Source organism: Geotrypetes seraphini, chromosome 4, assembly GCF_902459505.1.
Source record: "Geotrypetes seraphini chromosome 4, aGeoSer1.1, whole genome shotgun sequence".
NCBI lineage: Eukaryota > Metazoa > Chordata > Amphibia > Gymnophiona > Dermophiidae > Geotrypetes > Geotrypetes seraphini.
This window is the reverse complement of record NC_047087.1, coordinates 59,662,678-59,677,861: the sequence shown is the minus strand read 5'-3', so window position 1 is coordinate 59,677,861 and position 15,184 is coordinate 59,662,678. Positions and strand designations below refer to the sequence as shown.

The following is a 15,184-nucleotide window of genomic DNA, read 5'->3' as shown; positions in this document are numbered from 1 at the left end:
TATTGGAAGAGGAAGGAGCTCTGGAGCAGAACTCCGACCCTGGCTGGGTTGATTTCTTTTTTAGGCTGCTGCTGCCACCCCCACCTTCACCAATGGCAAAATCCGGACTACAGAAGCAAATCAGAAAAGCCTACTGGACATCCGACGGAGCCCGCAAAAAGAGGACATGTCTAGTGAAATCCGGACATCTGCTAATCCTACTCCCCTGGAAGAAATGACGGGCAGTTGTTTTGGAGGGGTCAATTCATGGGACAGTCTCAACTTTGTACTTTTTCTCAGGATACTGTATCAAAATTAACTAATGTGGAATTTAATTTTGCTACTACTGAGAAATATTTATCATCCTTGGAAAGACAAGTAGCTTCTTAGCAAGTTGTATCCTCTTTGGCAATTAGGTATTTATTGACGCTTCATTTTAAACATGAAATGCTGGAAAATGCTAGTAAGAGACATAACTTGCGTTTTTTTGAATTTTCCTATCTATTATCTGGAGAAATCCTGCTTGCAAAATATTTTAAAGAAATTCTTCATCTTTCTATTGGTGCTAGCTGTCACTGTATTTCTTTTAAATTTTAAGTAGACGTGCAATCTCACGAAACAGTTGATTCCTTTGGTCAACATAGTTTGAATTTAACTGGGTTTCTTGAAGAGTCTCAAGACAGTGTTCTAACTAGAGCTACTCTCTTGGTTACTATTTCCTCAGATCAAGATACAAAAAATGGATTCCTTTTTTGTGGCACAAAACTATAAGTGTTCCTGACCCCCTACTTGTCCTGTTTGATTAGAGCAGGGACGGTTTCTTGAATTTTTTTTTTTTTTTTTTTGTAATTAAATCTTTATTGATTTTCAATTTAATTTCAAGCATAACACTTGTACAGAAAGCAATAATCATAATAGCATAAAATTAATTATACATCCCGTAAAGAAAACATTATTTAACTATTTATGCTCAAGTCCTCCCTCTAGATCCAAGTTTTAGAAATAGCGAAAAAATAAAAAAAACCAAGAAAAAAATAAAATTTATAGCAAGATGCTAGAAGCTATAGCACTGAAAATGAGATCTTATAATTATCATATAGGGTTCAAAATTTTTCTCCATCCAGACGAGACATTGCCACAAAAGTTGTCAATTGAGATGGTTCAAAGAATACATACTTAACAGAGCGGTAACACACTATACATTTACATGGATGTCTCAAATTGCATTATTTAATTGACATGCACTAATGTTGCCATTAGCATGCAGCCATTAAAAAAAAAAAAAAAATCAGCACATGAGCACTTACCAACACCTACTTTATAGGCAGTAAGGGTCAAATTCTATAAATGGCACCTAACAGCACCTACATCGTAAGTGCCACTCGGCACTGTTGTCCATCAACCGCTAGGCACCTTTTATAGAAGCAAACTTAGGCTACACTCCATTAGGTCAGCTTTTCACTTGCCTAATTTGGTGGTGCCTATGTCAGACGCCTAAGAAAGCCTAACTCAACCATGCCTGTTCTCTGCCCATAACCACGCCTACTGTTTGAGACAGATATCATTAAGTTTCCTCAGGCATGGGAGGGCTCTTCTACTTAGGTGTCATTAAGCATCCTAAGAGTTCAGTGATAAACTCTTAAATTGTTTATTTTTTTTTTTTTTTTAGTGGCTGAAAACTGGCGTGGTCAATTACCATGCTAATTCAATCAATTAAAAAATAAAAGTTAGGCACGGATCCCAAATTTAGGCATCACCAGGTAGCTGCAAGTAGGGTGTTGCTTATAGAATCTAGCCCTAAGTATTCATGCGCTAATCCTGTGATAATCAGCATGCAATAATATCACTGCGCTAACCAATGCCCACTCTTCTCCCCTTAGCACTTCACCTCTATGGAAAATATTTTACAAATCTTTAGTGTGCAGTTTGTGCACACAGATCAGGAGGCTCCAAAGAATCCAAAACACAGCAATAAAAATGATCTTCAATGCCAAAAAATTTGACCACGTAACTCCTCTCCTAAAAAGAGGCCACTGGTTGCCCATATCCTATTAAATTACATTCAAAATAGAGAATGACACGGTGACAAAATTCATCACCGTTCCCGTCTCCGCGGATAACCGCGGGAAATAATCCCATGTCATTTTCTAGTGTCTATTTCAACCTCAGTTCTTCTACATCAGCATTCTTCAACGCAAAGCTTGAGGGTCATTCATACTCTGATTCTTCCCTCTCTCCTTAAAGAATGACATGATGATGGTTTCCCGCGGTTATCCGCGGGGACGGGAACGGTGACAAATTTTGTCACCGTGTCATTCTCTAATTCAAAATTATTTTTCTCGCATTCAAGATACATTCCAACCATTCCCCATCATTTATTGATAGCTGATTCCATATGAATCCTCAATTTATTGATAGCTGATTCCATTAGAATCCTCGAGAACGCTTCGATCATCCCAATAATATCTTCTCACAATTCCCTCTGTTTGTCAGTTATTTTACGACATAAGACAATTTATTCACTGGTAGCGTCTATGCTATGGAACTCTCTCCCAATAACTTTAACAATTTCAAGTCAAACCTTTCTTTTTAAAGATGTGTACAAGATCTAGACCAAGGCTTCGACCTATACTTCTCCCCTCACCCTTATGTTTCTTTCCTCTACCATCTCATTTCTAATTTAACAAATATAGCTCCACCTATTTCCCTTTTGTATCATGTCTGATGTACGTCTCTACCCCTTTTTAAAATAATATTTAGAAACTGTATGTTGTAAACTGCTTTGGAAGGTAAAGCGGTATTATCAAACCATAATAAACATGAAACTTGACTTACTGAAGGATGCCTGAATGCATAAGCCTTTTTAAGGTATGATAAGCACACGCTAGCACTTACAGCAGCTTGGTAAAAGGAGCTCTTGTATATTTGTTAAGAATGCTTCCAGACAATATTGGGAATCACTGATTTAAGGGAGTATCTATCTGTGGCAATTACATTATAATTATTGGGGGAAGGGGGTAATTTGTATTTTATTATGTCATCTACCTCACCAAAAGAATCTTTTACCTGAAAATTATGTCAATGACATGTTAACGATCCAGTATAAATCCTTTGAAACTGTAACATTAGGTGCACATTCCTGCTTATGTTGCTTGCTTTCAACAATAAAACTTACAGATATAAAATAAAACTATAAAATGTGAGTAAAGCATCAGTGTTTCAATGAACTTCTGCTAAAGTAAGACATGGTGTGAACTCTTTCATCATAGCAAAACAAAATGGTTCCTTCCATACCATTTGGCTTGTATAAAATAGTCTAACAAAATCTTTAAAATCTATAAATATTGTTAACTTTCTTGTATATCTACATTACTATGACTTCTACAACACACAGGATTTAGCCAGGATTAGAAAGCAGTTTATCTCAAATAACCTCTAAAATCATTGTCTCTATTTCACTCTTGGCCCAATATTCAAATCTGGAGGCCAGTACTTATTTAAGTGTTGGCTGCCATGGTTAGGCTGAAGTAAAAGATAGTGCAAGAAATCACCCAGGTAACCACAATATTCAGTGTCATAACCCAGATACCATTCAGATAAAGTCATCCTTTTCATTATCCTTTCAACTAGCTATCCAGGTACTGGCAATGACTATGGTCTCTGATTAACTTTTGGCTCCAGCTCCTGATAGCACTAGGGCAGTGTAGACATTTTCAGCAGCATTGACTGAAAATCTATGTATAGCCCCTGTCAGAGCTGCCAAATTATCCATTCCCAGAAGGAGAATTTTTGGCCAGTCCTGAATTTCTGTCAATCTCATCCTAGTGCATTATGGGACCTGCAGTACTGATTTCAACAGATAAGAATCATGGACTACAAATACTACACTGCTTTGGGATATAAGTCTAAATCGAGGCCCAACCAAAAGTCTCCTTCTGTAATGGACAACTTAGCAGCTCTGACCCAGCCAATGACACTTATCCAGGTAAGCAGTGACTATCAGGCCATATGTTTTTAATTATAGAATTATTTCCGGTTCAGCTGTTTTCTTTCATTTTATCAAGGTTCTCACCTTGCGATCCATTCCTTGCGCAGCTCCTTTCGCTCAGTTAGGGATGGCAAGATGTGGCTTATGATTTCATGTCTTTTTTCCATAGGACATTCCACTTTTCTGGCTTCACAGAGTACCAAGTGTGTCTAAAAAAAAAATTGCCGAAGAAAAAAAAAAATAAAAAAACAAAGCACAACATTTTTTTAAAGCCCATAAGCAAATAAGGACAGTAAATCAATGGCTTTTTTATTACAGTCCCACTGCTGACAAATCAATACAGTAAATGATGGTCAAAAATGGGCACCATATATTTGCTGTTTAATCAATGTACATGGCACATAAAGCAAACCTTAAAGCTCCATTGCCTTAAGTAACACATTCAAGATACTGTGCATTTATCCTCTTGCTCTCTCTTTTTCTTTGGATACTGCAGGTTTTTCATTATTATTTCTTAGCTTCCAGTGGGAATTGCTTTCAAAAAGTAATTTTCGAATATATGGTTTTACCCAGGAAGAAATTTTACGTCTGTTTGTTTGTAGCTTCTGCAAAAATCCTTAGCATATATGACCACAACCTGTCTCTTATAAAAAAAAAAATAAAATGATAATGAAATACAACATTTGATAGGTTTATTGCTTACCACTTGACTAAGGAGGTTGATAGTATCATACCAGTCAATATTCAGCTGATGGTGGTCAGCGTTTTTTAAACACTAACTTTCAACGACTAAATTAACCCAGGATATTCAAATCCAGACCACATATGGGCTGAGCACAGGCATTGAATAACCAGGGTCTTACCACACTACACCTGGCTAACGTTACTTATTCAGCAAGAACATCCAATATGTGAAGGGAAGGAATATAAAGATAGGGTTATATCACTGTCCTCTGGGACAGAATGAGCAGAGAGTTGAAAAAATGTTTTCAGAGATTAGGAAAGCTGGCAAATTGGGCAACAGAATAATGAGGTGATGTGGACAAATGCAAACTGATGCACATTGGGAAGGATAAACCATATCACAGGTACCAGATGCTAGGGTCCACCTTGGGAGTTAGCGCCCAAGAAAACGATCTGGGTGTCATTGTAGACAATACAATGAAACCTTCCACCCAATGTGTGGCGGGAGCCAAAAAAAGCAAACAAGATGGTAAGAATTATTTAAAAAGGGATGGTTAACAAGACTAAGAATGTTATAATGCCTCTGTATCGCTCCATGGTATAACCGCACCTTGAGTATTGCATTCAATTCTGTTCACCTTATCTCAAGAAAGATATAGCGGAACTAGGAAAGGTTGAAATAAGAGCGGCCAAGATGATAAAGGGGATGGAACTCCTATCGTATGAGGAAAGTCTAGAAAGGTTAGGGCTCTTCAGCTTGGAAAAGAAACAGCTGAGGGGAGATATGATTGAAGTCTAAAAAATCCTGAGTGGTGTAGAATGGGTACAAGTGGATCTATTTTTTACTCCGTCCAAAATTACAAAGACTAGGGGACACTTCATGAAGTTACAGGGAAATACTTTTAAAACCAATGAGGAAATATTTTTATCACTCAGAGAACAGTTAAGCTCTGGAACGCATTGCCAGAGGTTGTGGTAAGAGTGATTAACATAGTGGTTTTAAGAAAGGTTTGAACAGTTTCCTGGAGGAAAAGTCCATAGTCTTTTATTGAGACAGACATGTGGGAAGCTACTACCCTAGCTTGGTAGCATGGAATGCTGCTACTTTTTGGGGTTTTGATAGATGCTAGTGACCTGGATAGGCCACCGTGAGTATGGGCTACTGGACTAGATAGAGCTTTGGTCTGACCCAGTAAAGCTATTCTTATGCAGGTACCGGCAGCGATCTCCATTAAGGAAAATGTCAATTTGATATGCCCAATCTGTCAAGTCCCTCTTTTCCAGGCCCCCTCTGATTCCAATGGTAAGCCCCCCCCCCTCTCCCAGTATCTGGTTGCCCTACCCCTCTCCAGCTCCCCATCACTCATGTCCTCCCATCCACCCTTAGAGCAAGCACCCTGTTAATCCCACCCCCCAATCTTCAAAGCATGACCCCCCTCCAATCCAAAACCCCTGATTCAATACATCCAACACCATCATGTAAGCCCCATCCACAATCCAAACTCACTCCTATCTGCATTCCCAGCCTCCTCTTCACCTATGGAACTTGAGAGAGATTCTTGGTGTCTAGTGGGACAGGGCTGGAGTGGGCCCCTTTCCACTCCTGCCCCAACAGCTACCACTTACTACTACTTATTTCTATAGCACTAACAAGCTTTTGCAGTGCTGTATACCAAAACATGGAAGAAACAATCCCTCTTTGAATGAGCTTACAATCTAGTTGAGACAGACAAACTGGACAAAAGGTAGATCTATACACAGTGCTCAGGCATGGGAATTACAGAGGGAATAATAAGACAGGTATGGGTACTTAGCAGGTGGGTTGGAATTTGGAATTGAAAGCAGCATCAAAGAAGTTGGCTTTGAGTCTGGATGGAGCCAGGAATGGAGTTTGAGGTACCGAGTCAGGCAGTTTGTTCCAGGCATATGGTACTGCAAAGAAGGGATGGTATCTGGAGATGGACATAGAGGGGAAGGGTACAGATAAGAGAGACCTACCCAATGAGTGGGGCTCCCTGGGCAGAGTAGAGAATGGGATTAGAGAGGAGAGATACTGAGGAGCTGCAGAGTGAATACATGTGTAGGTCAGTAAGAAAAGTTTGAACTGAATGGCTAAATGTATAGGGAGCCAATGAAGTGACTTGAGGAGATGAGTTGTGTGGGCATAGTGACATTGGCGGAATATGAGGCATACAGCAGTGTTCTAAACAAATTGAAGGAGGAGAGAGATGGTTTAGTGGAAGGTCAGTGAGAAGTAGGTTGCAGTAGTCTAGACCAGGGGTAGGCAATTCTGGTCCTTGAGAGCCAGAGGCAGTCAGGTTTTCAGAATATCCACAATGAATATACAGTATATGAGATGGATTTGCATGCTCTGCATCCTTGAGATGCAAATCTATCTCATGTATATTTATTGTGGATATCCTGAAAACCTGACCTGCCTGTGGCCTCTCTCAAGGCCTGGAATTGCCTACCCCTGGTCTAGACAAGAGGTGATGAGGTTATAAATGAGAGACTTAGCAGTGCTCTCAGAAAGGAATGGTTGGATTTTGGTGATGTTGTAGAGAAATAAATTACATGTTTTTGGTGCTCTGTTGGATTTGTGAAGAGAAGGATAGAGATGAGTCAAAGATTATCCTGAGGTTATCAGCCAATGAGACAGAGATGATGAGGGCTTTATCCACAGAAATAGAGAATGGGAGAAGAGGAGAGGTGGGTTTAGGAGGAAAGATAAGGATGGTAAAACATCAAGGTAGCAATGTCAGACAGACAGGCTTGCACCCGGGCCTGAATATCTGTAGAGATTTCAGGTGTAAAGAGATAAATATGTAAGTCATCATCATAGAGGTGATACTGGAAGCCATGAGGAGATTAGAGCACCAAGGGAAGACATATAAATTGAAAAAATAAGTGATTCCAGGACAGAGCTCTGAGGTACACCAACTGATAGCAGGATGGCAGTGGAGCAGGATCCACCAGGGCATATGCTAAAGATGCGATGGGAAAGACAGAAAGAAAACCATGAAATAACAAAACCCTGAAATCCAAATATGAACAATATATTGAGGAGTGGGTGGTAATTTACCATGTCAAAAGTTGCAGAGAGGTCAAGGAGAATGAGGATGGAATAGAGGCCTCTTGATTTGGACAGGAACAGGTCATTGGAAACTTTAGTAAGGGTGCTTCTGTAGAATGAAGAGTACGAAAGTCCAATTGAAGCAGGTCAGGGATAGGTTGAGATGAGATCCAGGAAACTACCGACCTGTGAGCCTCACATCGGTTCCAGGGAAGATGATTGAAACACTAATTAAAGAAAACTTTGTACAACACTTGGAGGATCATAATCTATTAAGGGCTAGTCAGCATGGCTTCAGGAAAGGGAAGTCATGTTTGACAAATTTACTGCAATTCTTTGACAAAGTGAACAAACAATTGTATAGTGGCGATCCAGTGGATATAATTTACCTGGACTTTCAGAAAGCGTTTGACAAGGTCCCACATGCAAGGCTCATGAAGAAACTACTATGCCATGGAATAGGGGGAGAAGTGCACAGATGGATCGGAAAATGGCTAGAAAACAGAAGGCAGAGGGTTAGCATAAATGGGAAATACTCGGACTGGGAGAAAGTGACTAGCGGCGTGCCCCAGGGCTCGGTTCTTGGACCTATATTGTTCAATATTGTTATAAACGACCTGGAGGAGGAAACATCATCCAATATAATTAAGTTTGCTGATGATACAAAACTATGTCGGGCGGTTGGCACTCAAAGGGACTGCGAGGACCTCCAAAAGGATCTGAACCAGCTGGAAACTTGGGCGAACAAGTGGCAGATGAACTTTAACATAAACAAATGCAAGGTGATGCACCTAGGAAAGAAAAATAAAGAACATGAGTATATGATGATGGGGGTGAAGTTAGCAAAATGCAAACAAGAAAGGGATTTGGGGGTACTGATTGACAGTACCCTTAAACCATCGGTACAATGTGCGGCGGCGGCAAAGAAAGCAAACAGGATGTTGGGCATAATCAAGAAGGGGATTACGAGTAGATCGAAAGAGGTCATAATGCCGCTTTACAGAACAATGGTCAGACCGCATTTAGAATACTGTGTTCAACACTGGTCTCCATACTTAAGAAAGATATAACTCTGCTGGAGAGAGTGCAGAGGCGAGCCACGAAACTTGTCAAAGGGATGGAGCATTTGGATTACAAAGATCGACTCAGGAAACTGGGACTGTTTACCCTCAAGAAGAGAAGACTGAGGGGGGATAGAGACTTTTAAAATATTAAAAGGATTTGATAAAATGGACCAAGAAATAGCATTACTAACATTTTCAAATGTGACACGGACTAGAGGTCATAGCCTGAAACTGAGTGGCAGTAGGTTCAGGACAAATGTCGGGAAGTTCTGTTTCGCGCAACGCGTGGTGGGTGCTTGGAATGCACTCCCCGGGGAGGTTGTGGAGGAGACTACTGTACTGGGATTCAAGCGCAAGTTGGATGCACATCTTCTTGCATATCATATTGAGGGATACGGTAATTCTGGGTCTCCAAAAAGGAGTACTTAAATGGGCCGCCGCGGGTGCGGATCGCTGGACTAGATGGACCTCGGTCTGATCCGGCGAAGGCGTTTCTTATGTTCTTATGAGAGAAAGTCAAGACAGTGACAGTAAACAGCACATTCAAGTAGCTTGGATAAGAAGGGAAGGAGGGAGACAGGGTGATAGTTGGAAGGGCAGGTAGGATACAGTGAGGGTTCTTTGATGAGTGGCGTAATGATGGCATGTTTGAAGGCATCAAGCACAGTTGCGGTGGAGAGGCATAGGCTGAATATATGGTAGATAGAGAGGATAACAGTAGGAGAGATAGTGGTAAGTAGATGGGTGGGGATGGGATCAGTGGAAGAGGTCATGAATTTAGAGGAGGAAAGAAAATGTGTGGTTTCTTCCATAGTGATTTCAGGGAAGGAAGAGAAGATGGTGAGGGCTGAGGAGGGGTAGAGGAGGTGGTAGAGTGGACTGGGGGAGGGGGGCTGGTTGAGAACTCAAGGTTAATTTTGTGAAGTACTCAGCCTTAGCCTGATGGGAGAGTGATGGAGGGGTTGAATGTGGGGGGACCTTGAGTAAGGAGTTCAATGTGACAAAGAAGTGATGAAGGTGGGTATAATAGTCTTGTTTGACAATGAGAGAGCAAACTGGAAGGAGGTCAGGAGGAATTTAAAGTGAATGAAGTCAGCATGAACGTGGGATTTGAGTCAGAGACATTCATTAAACTTGGCACAGGAGCGCACATAGTAAATTTTAGAGTTTAGTCAGAGCTGGGGTTTGGCACACCTTACAGAGTGGGGAGGGGGATTGAGAGTATTTAGAAGAGAGGAGAGGGTGGTATTACAGGAGGAGACAGCCTCATTTACAGATTTGTGTAGCATAGTGGTAGAAAGGATGGGCGAGACAGCAATGGAGAGAGTCCAGGTGTTGATGGCCTGAAGATTCCTAAATGTATAGGTGATTGGCCAGAACTGAGGAGGAGGATGATGGGTTGTGAAAGTTATCAGATGAGGGTCATAGAGGAGAAGGACTGCAGTGGATAAATCTGTGATAGAGCAGTTGGAGAAGAAGACAAGATCTAGGCAGTGGTTGTTTTGGTGGGTAGGGGTGGTGGAACATAGCTGAAGATCGAATGAGGATGTTAGGGCTAGAAGCCTAGATGTGCAAGAATTGGAGGGGTTAACATAAATGATGAAATCACCAAGAATGAGGGAGAGAAATGAATGTTCAAGGAAGAAGGAAAGCCAGGAGTCAAAGTTAGAGAGGTAGGAAGAGAGGGACTTATCAGGGAGTTGGTAAATGACAGCTGGGCAGAGGAGCAACTACACAGATGGAAGAGGCTTCAAAGTAAGAGAAGCAGTAAGATTGAGGTGGAAAAAGGGGTTGAAATCTTCAAGAGGGTGAGAGTAGCAGCCCAACATCACCTCCACAACCAACCAAGCAAGGCATATAGGAGAACAGGTAGCCTCCATGACAAAGGGCGTCAGCGGAAGTAGTCATCAGGGCAGATCCAGGTCTCAGTTATTGCAAGCAGATGGAGAAGTTAACAGATGAAGAGGTCGTGGATATAGCCAAGCTTGGTAGAGACAGTGGGGATTCCACAGAGCACATGAGAAGGGCAAGGAAGAGGAGGGGAGGAAAGGAAAAGAAATAAGATTAGTGATATTGTGGTGTAAGCCGTATGAGTAGGGTGGAAGTTAGTTGGGAGTATCAGGGGTGGGTTGATATGTCCAGCAGAGTTGGGGGTTGATATCTCCAGCAGAGAGCAAAAGAATAAGCAAAAAGATACGGGTGAGTATGGGGGAGGCATGGGGCGGGGGTCTGTTATGCTGCAGGCAAGAGGTACACAGGGAGGGTGGGGATGGCTGAATGAGAGGAAGGTGGTGTTAAAGCTTTAGGTCAGAAAAGAGGGTAAACATAGAAACATGACAGCAGATAAAGGCCAAATGGCCCATCTAGTCTGCCCATCCACAGTAACCATTATCTCCAAGAGATCCCACATGCCTATCCCAGGCCCTATTGAATTCAGACACAGTCTCTGTTTCCACCACCTCTTCTGGGAGACTGTTCCATGCAACTACCACCCTTTCCATAAAAAAGTATTTCTTCAGATTACTCCGGAGCCTATCACCTCTTAAATTCATCCTATGCCCTCCCATTGCAGAGTTTTCTTTCCAATGAAAGAGACTAGACTCATGCACATTTATATTTTGTAGGTATTTAAACAACTCTATCATATCTCCCCTCTCCCACCTTCCCTCCAAAGTATACAGATTGAGATCTTTAAGTCTGTCCCCAAATGCCTTATCACGAAGACCACACAACATTTTAGTAGCCCTTCCTTTGGACCGACTCCATCCTTTTTATATCTTTTTGAAGGTGTGGCCTCCAGAACTGTACACAGTGGACAAACGGAGGAGGGATTCAAAAAGAGTGATGTGGTGTTGAGTTCAGTGGTTTGGGATGAAAGGTTTGGGAAAGTCAGTATTAGGAGGAGGGGGTGGTGTATAGAAGCCTTAGTGATGGCAGGGGAGATGGGAACTTTGGGAGGAAACTGGATAGGGGCTTGTCTCAGAGCATGAGGATGAGGGGATGAATAGGAAAGTTTACCAGGAAAGTTCACATGCAATAGGCATGGTTATGTCAGTGTCATATGAAGGCTGCAAGGTTTAAATATGGGTGAAAATAGTGAGTTTCTTTTTAATCACCTTGTCATGTGATCACTTAAGCACAAAGCCCAAGAAAGGAGGAGGGAAATCAATTCAGTTCTGATGGACTGATCTGAGTGGGGGAAGCCTTTCAGCCTTAGAGAGACAAGCCTTTCAAATCCTAGAGAGACAATAAATACACATTACAAGCTAAGCTTACAATATATGCATTACACTTTCAGACGGAAAAAAAATCTATGGTTACATATAATTAATATTAGTACAGGACAGAGGGTCCCTATAAGAAGAAATGATTTAGGGCAGTGATGTTCTGTTTAATCACCTTGTCATGTGATCACTTAAAACACAGAGCCCAAGAAAGGAGAAAGGAAATCAATTCAGTTCTGATGGTCTGATCAGAGTGGGGGAAGCCTTTCTGTCATAGAGAGACAAGCCTTTCAAATCCTTGTCATGTGATCACTTAAGCACAGAACCCCAAAAAAGGTAGAGGGAAATCAATTTAGTTCTGATGGGCTGATCAGAGTGGGGGAAGCCTTTCAGTCTTAGAAAGACAATAAATACACATTACAAGCTAAGCTTACAATAAATGCATTACATTTTCAGCTCTAGATGTTAAAATGGTGGTGCTGACCCTGAACAATAGTCTCACAGTCAGCCTTTCATTTATAAGCAATCAATAGGGAATTATCCCTTATAATGGAAGGCTGAGCTCCAGTGGTAGTCCTGTAAGCCGAGCAGAGTCTTTTCACCTTCTGTCCTGCCAGTGGGAGGTGTTGTTTCACTATCACATTTTCAATAGTGAGGGTATAGGCAAGCTCTGCAGGTCCTCTAGTATTTGAAAACACAATACTGAAGCACCACTTCCCACTGTCAGCAATGCAGTTGGAGGATTTCCACTCAACTCTGAAGGAACAGTTGTCAATACTGCTATTTTGACACAAAGAGCTGATGGGTTAGGAGTGGACAGGAAACTGCTTCAGCCCTGTCCTACTAGACACCAGGATCTCCCCTGGAAAAATCCCTAGGGTGAGGTTTGGATTGTAGGGAGTGGGGCCTTATATTTTGGGGTGGGGTCAGAGATTGTTGAATCTACAGGTGGAGGGTTGAGGATTGGAGGAGGTATCCTTTGGGGATCTAGGAGTTCATGGATAAGGGAACATGTTTTGGAGCTCAGGGGAATCAGATAGGGTGCTTGCTCCAGGAGAAGGGGCAGGAAGACCCGGTTTGGAAAGTGTGTGTGTGTGTATGGGTAGGTGGGGAGGGGGGAATAGAACTAGACACTAGGGGGGTGCATACTACAGGGATAAGAGAGGACTGGAAAGGGGGACTACCAAGAAGTTATGTGGGTATTTGCCGATAGTCAGTGCCAATATCTGCATAGTTTTCTTTTGAATATCAAATATCAGCAATAGTTAAATCTTGTTTTTACTCCTTGAGACAATTTTTTTTCAATTCATCCACTTTTGGAACAAGAAGCACAAAAGATAATTGTTTATTCTCTGATCCTTTAAAATTGGACTATTGTAATGGTATTTATGCAGGTCTACCTCAGATTTGAAGATTACAAACCATTCAAAATAGAGCTATTCACTTACTTTCTAATGTATCATGCTACAATCATCTTACTCCTTTATATCTTTAATATCATTGGCTTCCAATTTAGTTTCGTATAAAATTTAAATTCTTACTTTTGACTTGAAATAGTCCTTCATATCTTTCATTACTTATGCATCTTTATTGTTCAACAAGAGCTTTATGCTCTTTGAACGATCAACGTCTTCATATTCCTTCTCCATATTCATTTCACTATGAACTTAACCACAGAGAGCGATTTTCTGTCTTTTGGAATTCTCTTCCGTCTTTAGCACATCTTGAATTTACATATCTAAAATTCAGAACTTTATTAAGAATGTATCTCTTTGAACAGGCCTTTTCTATTCAGTTGGATAGCTTCGTTATGGTTATGCAATTTTTCAATTTTTGTTTGTTTTTGAGAAATGGATAATTTTATTGTATGTTTTATAAAAGCACTATTCTATAAGCCAACACTTACAGTTAGGTGTGGTTTATAGAATGGTGCTTATGCCTGAGAACTACATCTAAATTTAGGTGTCACCATGTGCCCCAAGAAGCACATGGTCCAAATGCCTGCACCTAAATTTAAACTCTAGCACTCAATTAATTCAATTTGCAAATGAAGATATACACCAATGCCTAATTCAGCTGGAAGAAGTTATCCAACAGCCTTAGTTGACTTCATTCAATAAGTTTTTTTGTTATATATTCACTGGTCCTCAGCGGGCCACCACACACTCAATACACTCATAGTGAATGGCTTTACGCTCCCACTCGTCATTGGAACCAGCCCGACCTCATGTTGAATTTTAACTATTAAATTTTGACTTGCATTAATGATGGTGAATATATAAATACTAAAAGTACTTAGCTTCTAGTAGAGTGTTGTACAGAGAGAATGCGTTCTAAACATCAACATGTTTCGCCCGTTAAACTCATTGGGCTTCATCAAGATATATACTCCCTTTAAATAAACTTGCAGCCACTATTGCACAAACGTGAAAAAGCTTTTTCACGTTTGTGCAATGGTGGCTGCAAGTTTATTTAAAGGGAGTATATATCTTGATGAAGCCCAATGAGTTTAACGGGCGAAACATGTTGATGTTTAGAACGCATTCTCCCTGTACAACACTCTACTAGAAGCTAAGTACTTTTAGTATTTATATATTCACCATCATTAATGCAAGTCAAAATTTAATAGTTAAAATTCAATATGAGGTCGGGCTGGTTCCAATGACGAGTGGGAGCGTAAAGCCATTCACTATGAGTGTATTGAGTGTGTGGTGGCCCGCTGAGGACCAGTGAATATATAACAAAAAAACTTATTGAATGAAGTCAACTAAGGCTGTTGGATAACTTCTTCCAGCTGAATTAGGCATTGGTGCACCTAAATTTAGGCATAGATGCCCTTAGTCTCTGATTACGCGCATAATTTAAAGTAATGCTCCCTCCACATCCACCCATTTCTGTACCTCTTTTGTTGACTCATGCCTAAATTTGCATACGGAACTTATAATTGATTTAGCATTTTGTGCAGATCCTGTGCTTATTAAAAAGGCAATTATTGGTGCTAATTGACTTTTTATTCAATTAAATTGTACACAACCAACATTGCATGCACAATTTTTAGCACTTTGTTTAGAATTTGGGGGTAAACAACTTTTGTTGTGAAGAGTGTAAAACTCGTAGATCTGTTTAACAACTGAGGGATCCCAGTATGAAGAATCTGAAATACATGAATGAG

At 40.8% G+C, this 15,184-nt stretch overlaps 1 protein-coding gene across 4 annotated transcripts in view; it reads right to left on the bottom strand.

The window, feature by feature from the left end:
• The window catches only part of FTO (FTO alpha-ketoglutarate dependent dioxygenase), a 658,378-nt gene that overhangs the window by 318,983 nt on the left and 324,211 nt on the right, over positions 1 to 15,184 (bottom strand). For 3 of the 4 annotated variants that reach the window (XM_033943297.1, XM_033943296.1, XM_033943295.1), the window contains exon 8: positions 4,052 to 4,176. The exons of the other annotated variant lie outside the window; for it this stretch is intronic. In XM_033943297.1, coding sequence (XP_033799188.1) covers positions 4,052 to 4,176 — 125 coding nt within the window. The remainder of the gene's footprint in view (positions 1 to 4,051; positions 4,177 to 15,184) is intronic. 4 annotated transcript variants of the gene reach the window in all.